The sequence below is a fragment of the Geospiza fortis genome, unplaced genomic scaffold (genome assembly GCF_000277835.1).
Source record: "Geospiza fortis unplaced genomic scaffold, GeoFor_1.0 scaffold333, whole genome shotgun sequence".
Lineage (NCBI taxonomy): Eukaryota > Metazoa > Chordata > Aves > Passeriformes > Thraupidae > Geospiza > Geospiza fortis.
Genome location: NW_005054347.1, coordinates 2,747,778 through 2,765,831, shown reverse-complemented (window position 1 = coordinate 2,765,831; position 18,054 = coordinate 2,747,778). Strand labels below are relative to the sequence as shown.

The 18,054-nt window shown below is 52.9% G+C and overlaps 1 protein-coding gene across 4 annotated transcripts in view; it reads right to left on the bottom strand.

Moving 5' to 3' along the window:
* RNF220 (ring finger protein 220) overlaps positions 1 to 18,054 on the bottom strand; it is a 210,053-nt gene that overhangs the window by 114,742 nt on the left and 77,257 nt on the right. The window contains exon 2 of one of the 4 annotated variants that reach the window (XM_014307895.2): positions 11,926 to 12,000. The exons of 2 other annotated variants lie outside the window; for them this stretch is intronic. In XM_014307895.2, the coding sequence (XP_014163370.1) occupies positions 11,926 to 12,000 (75 nt within the window). Of the gene's footprint in view, positions 1 to 11,925; positions 12,009 to 18,054 lie in introns of all 4 variants that reach the window. One more of the 4 variants, XM_031058698.1, reaches the window with a different exon arrangement.

Here is an 18,054-nt window from a genome sequence, read left to right as displayed (position 1 = left end):
GGCATCAGTCCACCAAGGATTCTTCAGTAAAAGGATGGGGCCAATCCTGCCTTTGGGAAGGGTGGAGGCCAAATACTGTTGCTTTTATTTTTTTTTTTTTTTTTTCCTGAGAAGAGTTCTCCCTTCCCCGTGTATCAATGCCTCAGCCAGCAGGGCTGTAAATGCTATTACTGCCCATAAAGCTACCCAGCCCTCCTCCCAAACCTGCTCAAACGTTTGACTCAAGTGACCCCCTGGCATCCACAGATCCCATAGGAGCAGGTGGCTTGGGGGCTGCTATTGCTGCAGCATGCCCATGGTGGGGACAGCCTGCCCTGCTGTCTGTGCTTCCTTGCTCCTTGTGCTGCCACCAAAGCGTGGGGTGGCTTCCCAGGAGCCCACAGAATGAGTAGCCTCCAGACCTTGGCACTGCCAGCTCGCCTGTGACACGTGCCTTGCAGATCCACCCTGTATCATATCTGTGTCCCAGAGCCTGAACTGAGCTATCCCATGCTCAAACTAATTCATACCCAGGAAATCCAGCTCCCCAAAAGGAAAGAAAATTCCTTTAAGGTTTTCTCCTCCCAGCAGGGCAGCTGGGACGCCTGAGGAGGTGAGGGTGTGTTCCTTGTCCTGGGATGCCTGAGGAGGTGAGGGTGTGTTCCATGTCCTCCCCAGGCAGGGCAGGCTTTTTCAGTAGCATCTGGAGCTGGGTTTGGTTTCTGAGCTCTGCTATCCCCATCTGCAGAGCCAGCACGTTACTGCAACAGCGTTCAGCCCCACCAGCCCCGGGCTCGCCTCAGCAGCAAACGCATCCTGGTGAATACAGCACACAAAACATTTGTGTGCATCTATTTCTGCAAGAGCCTACAAAAGAAAGGGCTTGAAAACTACAGGCCAGCTCTGTTTTTCCACATTAGTGAGGTTTGAAGGTTTTTCCATGAGGTTTAAACTTAAGAGCTGGCCAAACACAACTCTTGCTGGACAGTGGGGCAGCCAAATTTCTAGTGGGGATACCTAGAGCTGGATATGTGATGTTCCCATGTATGCAGGTGCTTTGGAGATGGGGCTCATGTGCTCCCCCTTCCCAGCACTGGTGCCTACTCTCCTCCTCTCCCTGCTGCTCTGTTTTGCAGAGGCTTTTCAGCAAGACCTCAGACTTGTTGACAAGCACTAAACTTCTGTGTCGCATGAAAACCATTTAAGCACTAAGCTCCCCTTGGCTTTAGTGAGATGACTCTGAGGATCTCAGCACAGCCCCTGTCAGGAGGCAGAGGGAAGGAGAAATGAATAAATCCTCTGGTGGGGCCAATTTCTCTCGATGTGACACTGCTCCTGCTGGAATTAAATGGGCAAGTCCTGAAGTGTCTCTTAGGAGTGGTGGGCCATTTCTGTGACCACCAAACAGCCATGAAACCTGGATCTGGTCCATGATAGCAAAAACTAGTCCATTGCTCAGAGTCATCCTCTCCAGCAGAAAAATTGCTGGACCCAACAAAGCCCCTGCTGCTCAAGTCCCCAGCTCTGCCATGCACTGGGGCACCTCAGCCTGGCTAAGAGCTCCCAGTAACAGGGCACCCCTGTGCAGGGGGCTCATGGGATCTTTCAAGAAGGCTTTTTTGACACCTGTACTGTGGAACCAGCAGAAAAACCTCCCAGGCAGCTGCAGACCCTGGGCAAGCCTTTTGGAACAGCGCTGCTCTCCTCAGTGCTGAGGGCCATCCCCACCTGGCAGCAGGGCATCCCACACAGCCCCTGCAAAGGGGAACAGGGTGGCAGGTGGAAAGCTGACATCCCCCAGCTGCATGGTTGTTGGAGGAGGACAGAGGAGCGGCCTTGCTGCTGTTTAACCTTCTGGGGCTTGTCTGCCAGAGAAAAACTTAGCAGGAGGAGAGAGATTGTAGATAGACAAGGGGATTGGTGGGGCTGGAGATGCAGGGGACTGCAGCAGCCTTAGATTTTATCTGCACCTCTGCAAGGCTTGACGACCTTGGAATCCCAATCAACAGTTGTTAATAAATGCAGGGAAGAAGCGTGAGGGTTAAAGGCAGAACATCAGCAGGGCACCAGGGGAGCCTCTTACAGATGAGGGTACTCAGTGCTGTCCCTATATAGTCTAATACCACCTGGAGAATATAAGCTTAGCAGCTCCCTTTCCCTTACCCATTGCTTTTGGACAGCAGTGAGAACAGAGGGAATTCCCAAAGGCCTGGAAATCCCTGCCAGATCCCTGTCAGCTCCATTGGCTCCTGGGTACCATTGGCTCCTGGGAACCTGCATTCCTGTGCCGCACCCCTAAAGGGATGGGGCTGAGCCCTGCTCAGGGGAACGTGGGAAGGGGCTGGAGGAAGCTGCAGACATGGGAGCATGAAATTCTCAGTTCTTCCTTTCCCTCTTGGTCTCTCCTGGCAATATTCAGCCCCCAGGACTGCTCTTCTGTGTGCCCCTTACCACCATGTACGGTCTGGATGTGCTGGACCTATTCCTTCACTGTGTTTCATCTGTGTCACCAGGAGCTCTTCTTCTTTGGAAGGAGCTGGAGAAAGAAGCTGGGGGCAGGTCCAAGGCTGGGAAAAAAAAGCTGGTTTAGAGTGTCGCTGTAGAGCAAGCAGGAACTCAAAGCCCTGGGACCTCATTCCAGAGCTACAATTGCTCCCTGCTGTGCCCTGTCTCCTCCTCACCTCTGGCCTGCAAAACCCTGACTTTTACTCAGCCCAGCATTTCAGTCCCAGCCATTACAATGACAAGGGTGATAAGAGATTCTTATCACAGTGCTCAGAATCGATTTGAAGCTGAGCCCCTTTCCTGTACTCCTCCTCTTCACATCTGCCGGAGCAGCAGTCGGCGCTGCACAGGGACTCAGCAGCTGGGTTTGCTGGAGAGCAAAGATGACAGTTCAGGGTTCAGATCCCTGCAGATCCCTCAGCCTAGCAGCTCCAGCTAGCCCACATCCCTCAGCTGGAGACAGAGCATGGGATTGGAGCCAGGACGCCTGGGCTCCTTCCTGACACACATCTGGGGGAGACCTGCTCAGTGTCCCCAGCCTGCAGGAGGGACAATGCAGCTCCACATCCCTGGAGGACATTGTAAGCCTCTGTCCAACGGGATCTGAGCAAAAAGTATGGCTTCCCAGCTGAGGCAGGAGCTTTTTCTCTTCCTTATGCTTGGGTGAAAGGGAGGTGAAGATCCTGCTGACCCCACCAGAGAGACAGAGCATCCTGCATCCCCGAGTCTCAAGCCTGGGGCTCACTGCATGCTGTTTTACTCCAACATTCCAAAGAGCTCTTCCTTTCTACAGCTCAGTGTGGCCTGCCTTTGTTGGGATCTCCTCCCAGTCCTACCCACCTGCCCACGCCTGAGGGGGACATATCCTGCCCTCCTGTGAGTGGAAAGGACACCTGCAAAAGTGAAGCAGGACCTTCACTTTTGCACACCTGCAAAGGTGAAGCAAGACCTCAGCCACTGGTGGGGAAACTGAGATAGGGTGGGTTGTGAGCTTGCACAGCCACACAGCACAGCTGCTGAGGGAACTGAGATGTCCTAGAACGGGGCTGCTGAGGGCACCAAGACAACCTGGTCTGGACTCACATGAGAAGTCTCAGTTCCTTTTGAAACCTTGTAGTCCCAGCAGCTCTGGTCATGCAGATGTTGCAAATCCTCCATTTCCTCCCAGAACCATCTCTGGGAAGGGCAAAAGAACAAGGCAGCAGCGGAGGAAGCATCTGAACAATCAGGGCTTGTGTGGAGATGAAGAAAGGCCCTTCTTGTTGGCGGGTGCAGTTGGGGTGAGGCCGGGGGCATCGCAGGGTGGCACCCCAGGTACTCCAGCTGTGCCAACGCCAGCCCAACAGAGAGGGGGCTGTTGTGGGCCCAGCCCCGGCACAGGGTGTCACCGCCTGCCTGGGTTAGCAGGGATGCTCTCTCTTTGTGCCTGCTGGTTTCTGCTCTGCTGACCCGCTTTGCTCCATCAGCTGGCACCATCCATCACCTCTGGCAGCTGCGTCAATTCCAGGGCTCCGCAATGCCATTCCCCAGGGGAAAAAGCACATTTTTTTAAGGGAAGGGAGGAGTGTTTTCTCTCCTGGCAGGCTGCAAGGCTCCCTTCCTCTCCTCGTCAGAGACACCTAATGCTCAGTCCAGCCCAGGGACAGGGGCACAGTGTGTGACTGCATTCTTCATTCTGCCCAGCCCCAGCTTCCCACAGGAAAGCAGGGCCAGAAGGGCTGCAGTACCTGCAGTGATCCTGCGGCTGATGTGCACTGGCCCTGCCAGGAGCTGGGAGAAATCAGTCTGGCAGTGGCCCAGCCCTTCATACAGTGCCTTATCAGGACTGGCTGCAACAGCAGCAGCTCAGGGAAGGTGCTGTTTCCTACGTCTCATGGCAGATGGTGGTGGTTATGAGCCAGGGTGCCAGGGCAGCTGCAAGCTGGGTCAGCTGCAGGATCTGCTATGAGAATGGACCAGGGTGGATTCACACCTCTGTCCCTGAAAGCCCTCTCCAGGAGATGGGGAGTTTAGAGCCTATGCTGGCAGCAATGCCCCATGACTGAGTGCTCACCAAAGGGCTGAGTTGTGGGAAAAAATAAGACAACCTTCATCCCTTCCTCCCTGCTTCCCTGGGCCAGGGTCAGCCCTGCAGTGCTGGATGTTGCCCCAACTCTCTCCAGCCCCAGCTCACTGTCCTGAGGTCCAGATGTGGGACAGGACCTGACCATTCTATCAGGGCTCTCTGTCTCTGTCTCAGCAGTCCCACCTCAGCAGCAGAAACATATGCCTCTTCAATCAATACTCAGCTCTTAATAGTCCTGACAATTCACAAGAAAACAGGGGCATTAAACGTTAATTATATCTATTTGGATTCAAAAAAATTTATTACTGGAGTTAATTACAACCGGAGTCATAAAAAGGTGCAGAGCAAGAGGCGCTGCTGTTCTCTGGGGTGAGCAGGACTGAACAGCCCCGGCCACCCCAAACTGTTGCTGGGCAAGGATGGAGGGATGTCCCTTGCCATGCCCAACATGTGGCTGGACACTGCTCCCTGGAAAGGGCCTGCCATGGGAAGGGGCTCTGTGGGGCTGTGCTGGGGGTGTGCAGAGCCAGCAGTGGAGTCTCGGGGCGCACGGCAGGTACTTGCTTAGCTGTTGTGCTGTTGGGACCCGGCCTGCCCCAGCCTGTGGGCTTCTAATTTACTGCTTTCCTTTTACCGTAAAACTGAAAGGGGAAGGTGCACCCTTTAATCACTGCCTCCGGGGCCCCGCCTGAAACCACACAGAGACCAAGTGAAGGCTAGGAGTTAATGCTCCTTCCGACACCTTTTTATGATTCACGGGCCTGACCTTGAGCCATAAACCGCTCAACCTCCCCGCCACACTGCCAGTATTTACAGCCTGCAGGGGCCATTGCACGCAGGCACCGATGCAGATCCACGGCCGGCCGCGCACGCCCGCGCAGGTACACGGCTGGGCATGCAGCAGGGATGCAGCCAGAGATGCACAGCCTGGGGTGGCAGCACGTCCAACACGGCCATGGGTTGGGCAGCCACGGATGGACCCTAACATGGCACTGGAGATGGAGATGCACCCAGTGCACTCATCGATCCGTGCTTATGCACACCTGTGTGCGCACGTAAATGCACCAAGGTGCCCTCAGCGGGCAGCCCCTGCAGGCACACATCAGAGCATGTTTCCTGCAGGGAGCTGGGCACCCACATACCCCTGTCTGGGCATTGGACACTGGACCATGGTGGGGGCTTTCTGCTTGTTGCAGCAGGGCAGGGGCACAAGCACTGTGGGCATGGCTCCACAGGAGAAGGCCAGGATGAGCTGGCACACCACAACCCCCACAGTGCATCCCCCACTCCCCAGCAGGAGGAACATCTGCTGCCTCAAGAACCCTCAGTGGCACTCCAGAGGTAGGTCCTGGCATCAGGATTTGCCCCACTGCATCCCACCAGCTCCAGAGGTGAGACCTAGAAAAGCCTACGCTGGTCCAGACTGGAGCGGAGTGAGGTCTATGGGTTAAAGCAAAGGGGTTCAGGTCAGCACACTCCTTGCTTTATGCCTCAGTTTCCCCACCACTGCAGCAGGAAAAATAATCCTGATCTATCATGTTTGCATGGAGTTGGGAGGCCGAGCTTGTTAATGTTTGCGAAGTGGGTTTGGCTCCCGTGATAGAACAAGGCAGAAATGTGAAGGTCATTACTATTAGTGGGATTAGAGCAGCTGAACCCAGAGCAAGGGGTACAGGGGAACACAGCATTTGTGTCAAAGCAGTAACAAATCCCACACATGTGTAACCTCAAAACAATGATGAATGCTGTGATTATGGCTCATTTTAGAAACACTGTGGAGAACCAGAGAGCAGCCAGAGCACCTTCTATACTTCTGAAAAAAGAAATACCCTCCATGAAAGCAAATAGGACTGAGATAGGCTGTTCCTGGAGACACCCAGAGCCTGTCAGTGCTCCCTCAGTATATGCCCAATGAAGCCATGGGCCCACAGACATCACTTGCCAACACAGCTCACCTGGTCCTGGTCCTCACTAGGATCAGAACCTTCTCCTATGCCCCCACTGGGGCACCACAACACTGGACAATTTATCCAATACAAGTCTCCATCTTTTTTTTCTCCCAAGTTTACAGGTTGTCTAATTTTTTTGCTTTCCTCCTTGCAAAACAAAAGAGGGAAAAAACACCCTTATCTCAGAAAGCAGAGTTCAGGAAAAAGCTACTGGTCTTTTGGACTTGGTGAGTCCCCATTGGTAGCCTTGCTTGTCACAGAGAATTTATCAGCCAAACACAGTGCTGGTATAATGTGCTATATAACTTGTGAATAAACAAACTTCAGCATGATAAATGCCCTGCTTTGAAGCCATAAAGTTATTAGCTGGTGGCTGTTAGCTACTGCTTAGCATGGGACATGCTCCTTCCGTTAACCCCTGGATGCCCTGCCTGCGCTCAGAACCCCAGGGAGATCTCTGGAGGGCACCTGCACACAGCAGGAAAGCACAGAGGGATCTGATGGGCAAGGGATGCTTCTGCTGGCATCTGTGCACATTGTACTGGATGCAAAGGCTGAGAGGGGGAAATGCTTGCTAGGAATGGGGCTATGAATGTTGGCAGCTCCTTGCTGTCCTATTTGAGCGCTTTGGCAGCTCCTCTCCTTCCCTCTGCCCCTCAAGAGGCACATGCAGAGGGGAGCAGGGCTGGGGCAGTTAGGCTGTACTCACAGCTTCTGGGTGTGCACCCATTGCAGAGATGGGCTAAGATCGGGTGGGAGCAAGTCAGCACCCCTCCAGTCCCAGGCCACCTCCTTTAGGTGAAGAGCTGCTGAGGACTTTAAAGTAAAAGCCCAAAATTTTTCTGGCAGCAGCCAGGCAGCACGCTCCAGTGAGGTGTTTAGAGTTCCCTCTGCTGCCTGCAGTGCATGGCTGCTTGCAGCTCCTGGTGAGCACAGCCTGGCTGGAGGCTGGGAGAGGCTGGAGAAGCAGGGCCAGCACTGCTGGAGATGGGTGATCAGCACCACAGGACCCGCAGTGCCAGGCTCCTGCCAGCACCACAGCTGTGGAGCACCCTCCACTGCACAGAGCCAGGCTGTGACACCCACCGAGCACCTCTGGTCCCCCAGGCCACCTCCTGCTCTTGTCCCACTGGACCAAGGCAGGGAGCTGGGCACGCTAAGGATGGCAGCAGGTCTCCAACACTCAGCCCAATGCATGGACGGATTTATGCAGCAGTGTGGCAATTTTGGACACACAGCCTGAAGCCCTGGAGCTGCACTGGGAGGTGCTGGTGCCCAGGCATCAGCTATCCCCCACTTGCTACCCCTTTCCCAGTAAAACCACTCCTGAAAGGCAGAAGGAGGTATTTCAGCAGGGCCAGCTGAGGGGCAGCAGGACTCAGGGCTGCCTCAGAACCTGCTCCTCATCCGAAGTCCTGTGTTGAAGAAACTTGTAATTAGAGTCCTGAGTATTAATTAATCTCCATGACCCTCCTCTCATTCTCCTTGCACCGCTCCCACAGCTCAGGAGGCCAGCCTGGATTATTAACACAGGCAAGCAGAGGATGGCAAGCTCACCGGGTGGGTTGGCAGACCTTGGGCCACGTTCCTGAGTTCAGAGCAGCCAAAGGCACCATGTCCCTGCCTAACAGCATGGCTCCCCTTTCCTGCCTCCTCTCTCTCTTGGCTGAGTTTGACTGGGGTCATCTCACTTGGGCACAGTCAGCACTTTGGGGATGGCATTCAATGAGCTGAAACATCCCAGAATGAGCAGAGCTGCTTCTGTGCTAACCCAGTCTGCACAGTCCTTTGCAGGGCGGCTGAGAGCAGACTCCTGCATCCCAGAGCCTTGGATGAACCTTGCTGGACACAACTCATCCTTGAGACCTCCCAGCATGATGGACAGCAGAGCAGCAATCACAACCTAAAACATCACTGAAAGGTCTTCAAGCATCCCATCTCTGCTCATCCAGGTCTTGCTTGGGTCTTTAAGAGCCTCAGCATTATAAAGGCATTGCTGGAGCATGGAGAGAACATGGACACCCTTTGCACAACATGGCCCTGCCATCCCAGGGCTGTCCATGCTGCTTGGGGCATGGACACAGCTCCTGGGGTGGCCAGACTCCCTGGAAAGATGCTGGCACAACCCGAGGGCTGATACACTACAAAGAGCTGCCACATAGCAAGGAAACAAGATATGAAATAAATCCAAACTTTTCTGACTCCCTCGTAACCACCAACTGCTTCCCTCATCTGATTTTTTCCTCTTTTCTGCTGCAGCAATAAAAAGGGGAAAATCAACATCCAAATGATCTTGTTTATGGCGACTAAATAAGCTGCATGTGCTTAATCCGTTAGAGTTTAATGAATTTACGACTTGCTCTGGAATTTGACAAGGGCTGTAAAAGAGTAATTAACATTTATCAGTGTGTTTTTTACACACACCCCACCCTCCTCCCGCCTCCCTTCCCTCCTCCTGCCGCCTGTCGCAAAGCAGCACCGGGTATCGGGGGGAATATAAAAGTGATCAATTAATTCTTAATAATCTCAGGGAAAGATTGTAGAGTCACAGTATGAACTCAGGGAGTGTCAATAAACATGCCAAAGGTTGGTCCCCCCCTTCCTGGCGCTGCTGCAGAGGAATGTGGGCAGCCAGGGAGGGGATGGGGCTGCAGGGGCGGCGCTTTGGTGGACCAGCCCTGCACCCCTTTCCTTCTCTGTCACACTCCACTGCCCTCCAGATCAGCTTTCCGTCACTGACACAGTGGCCTCTGCGACAGGATGAAAGTGAGCAGGATGACAAGCGGGGTCCCACCTAACACAGCAGTGGTAGTGATTTGAAAACACAACCCCAGTTGCTAACTACGCCAGTCAATAGCTCTGTCCTAATAGACCTGAACCTCTTGGGAGGGACCCCAAAGTCCCCACGCTGGTCACAGGGCAGCTGAACATCTGCCTAGGTGTAGAGTTGCCCCACTGTCACCCTTTTGTCACTCAGAACAGGCAGCTGCTGCTGTTTCAGCTGTACTAGACATGAGGGTGTGTCCCTGCTGGCCCCTGAGACAAGCAAGGGGGGTCACACCTTGCTTGTGCCCAGCCCTCCCCACTGCTTAGCTGCTGTGGAGCAGGGAGGCAAGCAGGGATGCAATTTGGGGCTCAAAGGGACAAGCCCAGGCTTCCCCCACCAGTCCCAGGGTGGGCTGAACGTGATCTCAGTATCCCAGAAGATTCCTGTGCTGGGAGCCCAGTGTGCTCTGCCTTGGGCCACCTCCTTTGGCAGGCCTGGAAAGCAAAGCCAGAAAGACTCATGGCCATCACCTTCCTGGTGGTAAGACAGATAGGTAAGACAGACATGTCCCCTGCTTCTGTGACTGCAGCATCCTGCCCCCAACAGCAGCCTTTGCATGCATGTGTGTGACCAGGGCGTGGGGAAGCTGCATGACTGGACATCCATCAGGGAAGAGAAGGGTCAGAGCTCCTGGGGGTCACCAGGCTCCATGGAGGAGACAGAGAAACATCTGGGCTTGGGGCAGAGGGTCCTGGAGACCCACAAACAAAAGCTCAGGATGATAAATCCTCAGAGGTTTGAGACTGTCCGGGGATCTGCTCCGGACAGAAACAAATTCTCCTTGTCGAACATAATAGCCCAGAAATAAGCAATGAGACAGGGATGGAGAGGGCTGGATGCAGGGAATCTGGCAAATCTCTGCCCACCCCCACGAAGAGCACTGGTGGGGGTGGGAGGTGGAGGCAGCAATATCCTCGCAGCAGGCTGAGATCCCTGTGCCAGGTACACACCTGCCAGCTGGACGGGGTAAACTTGGGATTTCTTGTGAGGCAGGAGTTGTTCAAGCCAGCCTGAAGCAGCTGAGCGCAGGAGAGGCAGGGAAGAGAAAGGGAAAGTAACAGGATGACCTTGCCTTTATGTCACCTTGACTGGTTTGAATCCTGGGCTGTGGGGCTGGGCAGGGAGCAGGGCTGGTGGGGAGTGGGGCTGAGCCCTCATGCAGGGCAAGGGAGTGAGCGAGGGGGCTGCAGCAGAGTCACTCTGCATGGCCAAATCATCAGAGAGCACCAGATCCCAGCAGCCTCTGAGTGAGTCTCCAACCTTGGGCAGGCTTGTAGTGCCAGGGGCTGCACAGAAGTAGCACAGATGCACCTGGGGGGGAGAAATGGAGGCATGGGGATGGGGTTCAGGCCACCAGGACTGGTCCCAGCACACCAACATCTCCTCTGCTCACTAGACAGCAGGTCTAGGTTTCCATTGCATGAGTGGTGTAGCCAACATCCACAGCTGAGGCTGCCAAAATCACTCAGGAAACACTCGGGAATCACTCAGGAAACAGCGCCAATTGCTCTTGCAGTACTCTGCATTGCTGTCCAGGCTGCACCACAGACCCCCTGCACGACCTCTGGGTCTCTCCTCTGCTGTGTGGGGCAGTGAGGGGGCAGAGAGGTGCTGCACTCGCCCTGCCTGGGCTGGCTCAGATGCCCCTGTGTCAGCCTGTCTAAACAGCACCTCCTCCCACAGAGACCTCGCACTGGGGGTCGGCAGCTCAGCATCTCTGGGATTTGTCACGGTGTTCCTGGAGCTACCAAACAGCAGCTTGGAACAGACATCCCAAAGGGCTGGGCCAACCAGAGCCACCGTCATCCAGCTGCTGGAAAAGCAGCCCCAGGGGCTGAGGTGACTCAGGTGGCATTGGGCAAGGCCTCCCTGGCCACTGCCACACTGCCTCACACCAGGCACACGACTTCACCTCTGTGCAAGGCTGGAATCCCCCCACCCTACCCTGGTGTAGAGGCAGCACAACTCAGAGAAAAGAGCCAGGCTGTGGTGGGTGATGCTTGGCCAATGTTTGCTGCTTTGCAGAGGCACCTAATGGATCAGAGACAGCCTGGCCATGCCCCAGCCTCGCTCCACTCAGGTGCTGCTGACTGTTGTAACAAAGAGCATTTATCCAGCTGCATCCCCAGTTTCTCCTGCTTTCCATTTCCCTTTTCTGTCACTCAGCTCTGACAATTTTAATACCCATCAATAATGAGGTGGATGGTAACTGTAACAGAATGTGCAGCCCCATTTTGACTTTTCTGCATCTGAAGTCACACTTCAGGTGACAAAAGAGCTGGAAGGAGTTAACAGGAGACCCCCCCCCACCCAGGTCCTCTAAATGCCCTGTCCCAGGTTTTAAGCCCATAAGCACTGGTGTTAAAGATGATTTTAAGCCATGATTATAAGAAATCTATTGATCCTTTTGACTTTATAATGACAGAGCAATCATTTTAATAAAACACCTATTAATCATGCATTAACCCTTCTTAGCTATTTATACACTGAGTACCAAATCAACAAAGTTGTTCAAATTTCTGGGAGGCTCTTTGGAGGGGGAGGGAGAGAAGATTTCTTTAGATAACAACAACAACAAGAAGAAAATAATGCAAACTTACAGAGGGGGAGAGTTAAAATCATACGATGAGTGGCAGTTGCAGACGCCTGGGGCCCTCTTTGGTTGTCGCTTCTATCTGGCAATCAATTGACAAGAAATTGAGATTATGAAACATTGTGCCTATGATCAAAGGAGGTGGGCATACTTCCCCCATCTGAGGCCAAATCTCCACTCCCCCAAGGGAACTAACATCAGGGAACACCAGTAATTTGGCCTTCGGCAGATACGAGACAATGCTGACACCAATTTCAGTGTGAATGTGTCCACCAGCCCCATGGGTCTTTGTGGCAAACTTGGAGCAAGGTTGCAACACCCTAAAGGTGGATCCTACTGGGGCATCTAAGAGAGAGACTTCATCTTTTTTTGTGAGAGACTTCATCTGGAGCAACAGAGTAAAAAGAACAAGAAATTAGGGAAGCAAGCACTCCACCAGCTCAAGCCAGTTGGGAATGGGCACGGGTTGTTCACCCCCTCTCCTTGCCCATCCCTGAAACCCACAGCATCAGCGTGGAATGGTTCAGCTTGCAGACCTGGACTGGCACAACCCTGGGGCCTCTTGTGGAAGTGCTGGAGAGGGGGCAGACAGGGCTTCCTTCTGCCCCAACCGTTGCAGCCTCAGAAACCACAAAGTCCCCGGGTGCATTAGGAACTGCCTGGAGGCCAGAGCTTCCTGCAGGTGCCCCACGCTCATGAATCACACCTTGTCAGGGCCAGGGGTGCCCAACGGCTGGGTGACCGCTGATGTGCCTGGGCAGTCCTGCCCTGGGATGCACCTGCCTGCCCACCACTCCATCCCAGCCAGGCAAGGGTTAAGCAGGCATTAATCACACTGTTTGAGAGACATTTCAAAGCCTCTTCCAAATATTATAAAAAATGTCTTTAATCATCTAATAGCGTGAACTCCTCTGATGATGGATGGAAAGAAGTCGCCTCTCTCCTCTTGATCCTAACAGATGAGGCTGAAGAGCAGCTGCTCTGGGTGGGGGGGAAGTTGGGGAGGGGGCTTGGGGAAGAGAAGGACATTTCTCAACCTCCCACCAGAGCAGTTATAAATATGAGGTCATACAGCAAGAGATGATAACACATTAAGGGCTCTTGAGATATTAGTCTGTCAGCCTCGTTAGACACAGCCTATTTGGGGCTGACTGCGTAATTAGAGGCTGGGGTACCCATAACTCATTGGTGTTTATATGGTAGGAAGGGGCTCCAGTCACCATCACCCTCAGCACTCTGAGAAGCCACCTTCATCACGCATTAAACCCCACTCCCTGCTGGAAATAGAATCCTTCTGCCTCCAGTAAAAACTGCTCCTGCTTCCCTCCTCCTGCCCTTCCCACTAAGCCTGGAGCCCACTGCATGCTCGGTGCACCCACCCTCACCTCTCCCCTCCCTTCTAGGTGGGGAACAGGGTTACAGCTTGGCCAAGGTGCCCCAAGGTAGTTAGTGAACAAGTGGAAAAGTCCTGGCTCCCAGTTCCCTTCCCATGGAACAGCCCATGGGGAGCAGTGCATGCTTGGCTCTGCAAGGGACTGCATCCCCCAAGAACCCCTAGACAACCTCCACAGCAAGTTTGACCTGCACCCTTCTGCCCTCCAGGGAATAGATCCAGGCTGGGCTGGAAACAGCTTGGACAAAGATGGTCCTGGGAAAGACTGAGCAGAAATAAGTCCAAGGAAAGGCAAAAACATGCACCAGGAGAGCTTGTCACTCCGGCCCTGCTGTGAGCATCCCCATGCTTGGTGGGGAAGCTGGTGAGGAGCTGGGCTTTCCATTTGTTCTCCAGTTTCTCTTCTCAGTTCTGCCTAGGTGGCAGTGAGCACCGACACGCACAGGCACTTCCCAGCCAACCCAGCCAAACATTTGGACAAGTGAAACAGGGAAGAGGAGCGTTTCCCTCATGAAACCGAGCAGAGCAAAGGCTCCACAAGTGCCAGCCTTGACTCAACAGGGAGCAGACAGGGAGCGGTGAGCAGGGGGAGGCAAGCAAAAGCCAAGCCCAGTGCTGTGCACCCCACAGAGCTTTCCCAGCAACACATCCCTGTAAGTCCCCTTGCTGTGTGGCAGGAAGAAAATTAAGGCACTGGGAAGTGCAGGGACATCAAACAAGAAACAAGAGCCCTCGCTGCAGAAACTGCCCGACACTGCCAAGGTCCATGGCAGGGCCACCCAATGCCTCATCCCCTCTCCCTGCTTGAGTCCTGTAGCCAGGGAGGGGGCAAGGGGTCTGCAGAGGAGGGGGCAACCCCATGGCTTCCCAGGATGAGGTAGGATAATGAATCCTGATGGGGGAAGTGACCTTTTCCAAATGCCACATGTCATTGGATTTTATATCACACCAGGACAATGTGCCATGGGTATTAAAATCGTTTTTCCAATAGAAGCATGCGTGTGTATGTGTGTGTCAGAGAAAGATGTGAGAAAAATAAAATTAAGATGTGAAAATTAGGCTGCGTCCAAACACGGCCTTTAGAAAAAGACATGGATCCTCACAGAGCAGGACTGGAAGAAAATATTCATGCCTTTTGCTCCAGAGATCACAGATGACTTTGTCAAGGGAATATGACTTGTCCAAACCCTATGACAGAAAAAGAGAAAAGGAAGTCGGGTGCTGATCTCTGTTTCTAAAGTTCTGCAAAGACTTTCAACTCTACAGCGTCCCTCTGCTGTGGAGGGACACCTGCAGAGCTGCTCTACCCCTGGAGGCACAAACAGATGCATGTGGAGCACAGATCACCTTGCATGTGTCGTGCTGGACACCCACAAGTTTACTCTGGTGCATAAGGGGAAAGCTAAGTCCTGCATGATAGACAATATAGACAATGCCAGCTTGCTCAGCTTCACCTGGGATGCAAAGCAGCCCCTATCCCTGTGGGCCAGCCCAAAAATGTGAGCAGAGCATCCATGGAGTTATCCATACACACAGGTATGGACATTCTCCCCATGTATGCCAGGATACATTCTGATGTGAAAACACAATGTGAAAAGGGAGGCACTGGAAGCCAAATTCACTTGAACTCCAGCCTGTTCCCTCAATCTGCAGGGCAATTGTCCGGCTGAAACAACAATTGTCCGGCTGGGACAAAAAAAAAAAAAGGAAAAAAAAAAAAGAAAAAAAAAAGAAAATAGAAAAAGGGACAAGCTGTGTTTGTTTATTCAGCTTCTTTCTCCCTCTCCCCTCTCGACAATACCCTGACACCGTGTCCTGCCGCGCCAGGGCTACAACCCCAAAGGGCTAAATTTGTCCCAGCTGGAGCGCTGTTTACAAGCCTTGTCCTGTTTACAGCATGGTCCATCCTGCCCAGGCACAGGCAGTGGCCATCTCTGGGGTGGACAGTTCAAGCCTCACCTTCCTTGGCCTCTGCTGTTTCTCGGCTGCCCATGAGGTCCCTGGAAAGATGTCCAGCTCCCTGCACTCCCCATGTACTAGCACACATGGCAGCTCTGCGGCCCCCTGCCCATCTCGGAAGCAATGAGCAGATGTGGCCTCGCATGGGCTGCTGCTTGTCCAGCAGAGTTCTGTGGTGGTCCAGGTGGCTACAGCCTCCATCAGTGCTGGCTGGTGGCAAACCACCCCCAGGAAAACATTCTTTGCAGGCTCAGCAGTGAGAGGGCAGTGCATTCCATGTGAAGCCAGCTGGGAACAGCCATGCTGCACTGTGAAAGCATTAGAGCAGCCATGCATGGATGCTCTGCTCTCCATACCTTACATTGCAGTCACCTTTTATCTTGCTGTCAGTCATCCATCCCTCTCTTCCTAGTGGTCTCACAAGGGCTGGGAGGGCAAGGCTGGCAGGAGCTTAGCTCCTCTTCTGGATGACAGAACTGGGTGTCACTCCAGGAGTCTGAATGGCTGAGCCTGGATGGACGTGATGGGTTGAAGGCCTTGTGAACAAGCTAACCCTGGGGAGCTGGAGGAGGGGTGCTTACTGCCAAACCCCCCTTGCACTCTTCCCACACTGATTCCCATCTCTGCTGGCATGCACTGGCCTTGCTCTGCTGCAGAGTGATGGGACCTCACCTGCCTGCCCTCCAGTATGGGGGTTCCCTGCCATCCCAGGCTGCCTCACCTGCAGGAGCTCCTTTTGGCAGGACTCAGTTGGCAACATCCAGGCACTTATTTGCTGTTTAATGAGTTCCAGCTAATGAATCCCAACACATGAGAGGTTTTCATTAAACCTCTGGCTTGCTGTCAGCATTGGCCACAAGTTTGGAGAGGCTGGGAGTCACAAGAGTGGTTGCAGAGGCGACTGAAAACTCTCACCTAGGAGCCTGTGTGCCACCTTCTGTCCTGTCACCCTTTCCATGTCCATGCCTGGTCTCAGTGAATGCAGAGGGGATGTGAGATCCCCGTGGATGTGAAATGAAGCAACTGATCTTGTGCTACTGCAGCCTCCTTTATCAGGGCAGTGAACAGCAGCTCACCTCATCCCCAGGGGCAGGGCCACTGCTCTGCAGTGATGGATCCCCCTTTGTACCTGCCAGGGGCTACAGCCACTTAGGCTTAATGAGTGAGCAACCTCCAGCACTCTGATGGTGCAGCCTTTTCTCACATAGACCTGGTGGAAAACACTTCCTGATGTTGTCCTGGGAAGTCTCCTGCTTGAAGCCAGGAGTCCTGGATCACATGTGATATGGGTCTCCTTGTGTGCATATGGAGGGGAAAGGAGGATCTCGCAGAGAGACCCTGACATGGGTTCAGCTCCCAGACTGGAAGAGGGGCTCAAATTTCAGTGCCCAATGCTGCATCTGTGCAAGGAAGGGTCCAAGAGCAGCTGAGTCTGGACCAAGGCTCCAGGTGCTGCAGGCACAGGAGCAGAAGAGCGAGTTACCAAAACCTTCCTGTTGCTACACTTTCTGGAGACAGATTGTCCAGAGGAACGCCCATGGTGGCACTGTCATGGTGTCCATCTTCCAAGTGCCTCCTTATCTCTCACTGCTCACACCTACCTCACTTCTTGCTAGAGCCCAGTTTTGGGTTTGTTTGTAGCCTGGCTGGGGGGAAGCCTTTCTGCACTGTGTGTCCTGAATGGCATCACATGGTGAAGCAGAAGCTGCAGGAAGGGCAGAAGAGGGGTTGTACACCCCAGCCTACCTCCCTATCCAGAGATTTGGAGACCATCTGTGCATGACTGTGGGTGGGGGTGAATTTGAGCATAAAAGCTTGTCTACACGAAGTGCTGCTCCTGAGAAGCTCCCCATGCTGGGCATTTCCTATTCCCAAAATAATGCTTTGTCTGCTCAAGTTCACCAGACCCCCTTTCACTCTGAAATACAAATGGAAGTTTTGGGGAATATTTCAAAAGTCAGAAAATCACCCCCACCCTTCATTCATGTTCACTTCCAAATACAGGCAGGACTTTAAAGGAAGGGCTAATGTAGTGGCACATCTGCACACAAACACACACGTCTGTGCCCCTCACACGTGCAGATCCTCATCTCCGGAAGAAGATCTTCTTGTCAGGAAGTCACGGCCCTGATTACTTTGTCTTCTACGTTTAAGAACATCCCTAACTGCTCCTTGGATAGCTCAATTAGTAAAGTGAATATATTATATAAAGTCTAAAAGATTAAACTATCATAGGCAGCCCATAATTTCATGAAGAAGTCAGGGGAGCATATCCCTCTTATTAACTCTATAACAAATGTGATGAAAATGTTCAAATAGAATGTTAATGCAATGTTACGTGTAATTTTCCCAGGCGATTTTCTGCTGAAATATTTCTTTATTAATAGTAATTGAGGGTATAAATTATGAATGAGGCGATTTTCTCCTTTCACTGGGAAAGACGTACTAATGGCAATAATTCTTTATAATAATTTTTTGGGGGGGAGAATGGGGAGGGAGCTAGGGTGAGGGGTTTAAAGAAAAAAAATCTTTAAAGGGATTGCAAAATATATAGACTAGCAGTGCATGTTTTATGGCAGGGCACAGTATTTTATATCCTTGTGCTGGCCATCAGTCCTGTGTGGGTCTGCATGGCACGTGCACGAGGTTTGGGCCTCTGGCAAAGGCGATTTCCTCCTCTATTCTACATGTGTAAAGCCTGACATCAAGCACAGGGAGTATGAGAGCACCAATGCTGTGAGTCTGCAAATTCAGGATTCCCTGTTTCACTGTTTCAGGGAAAGA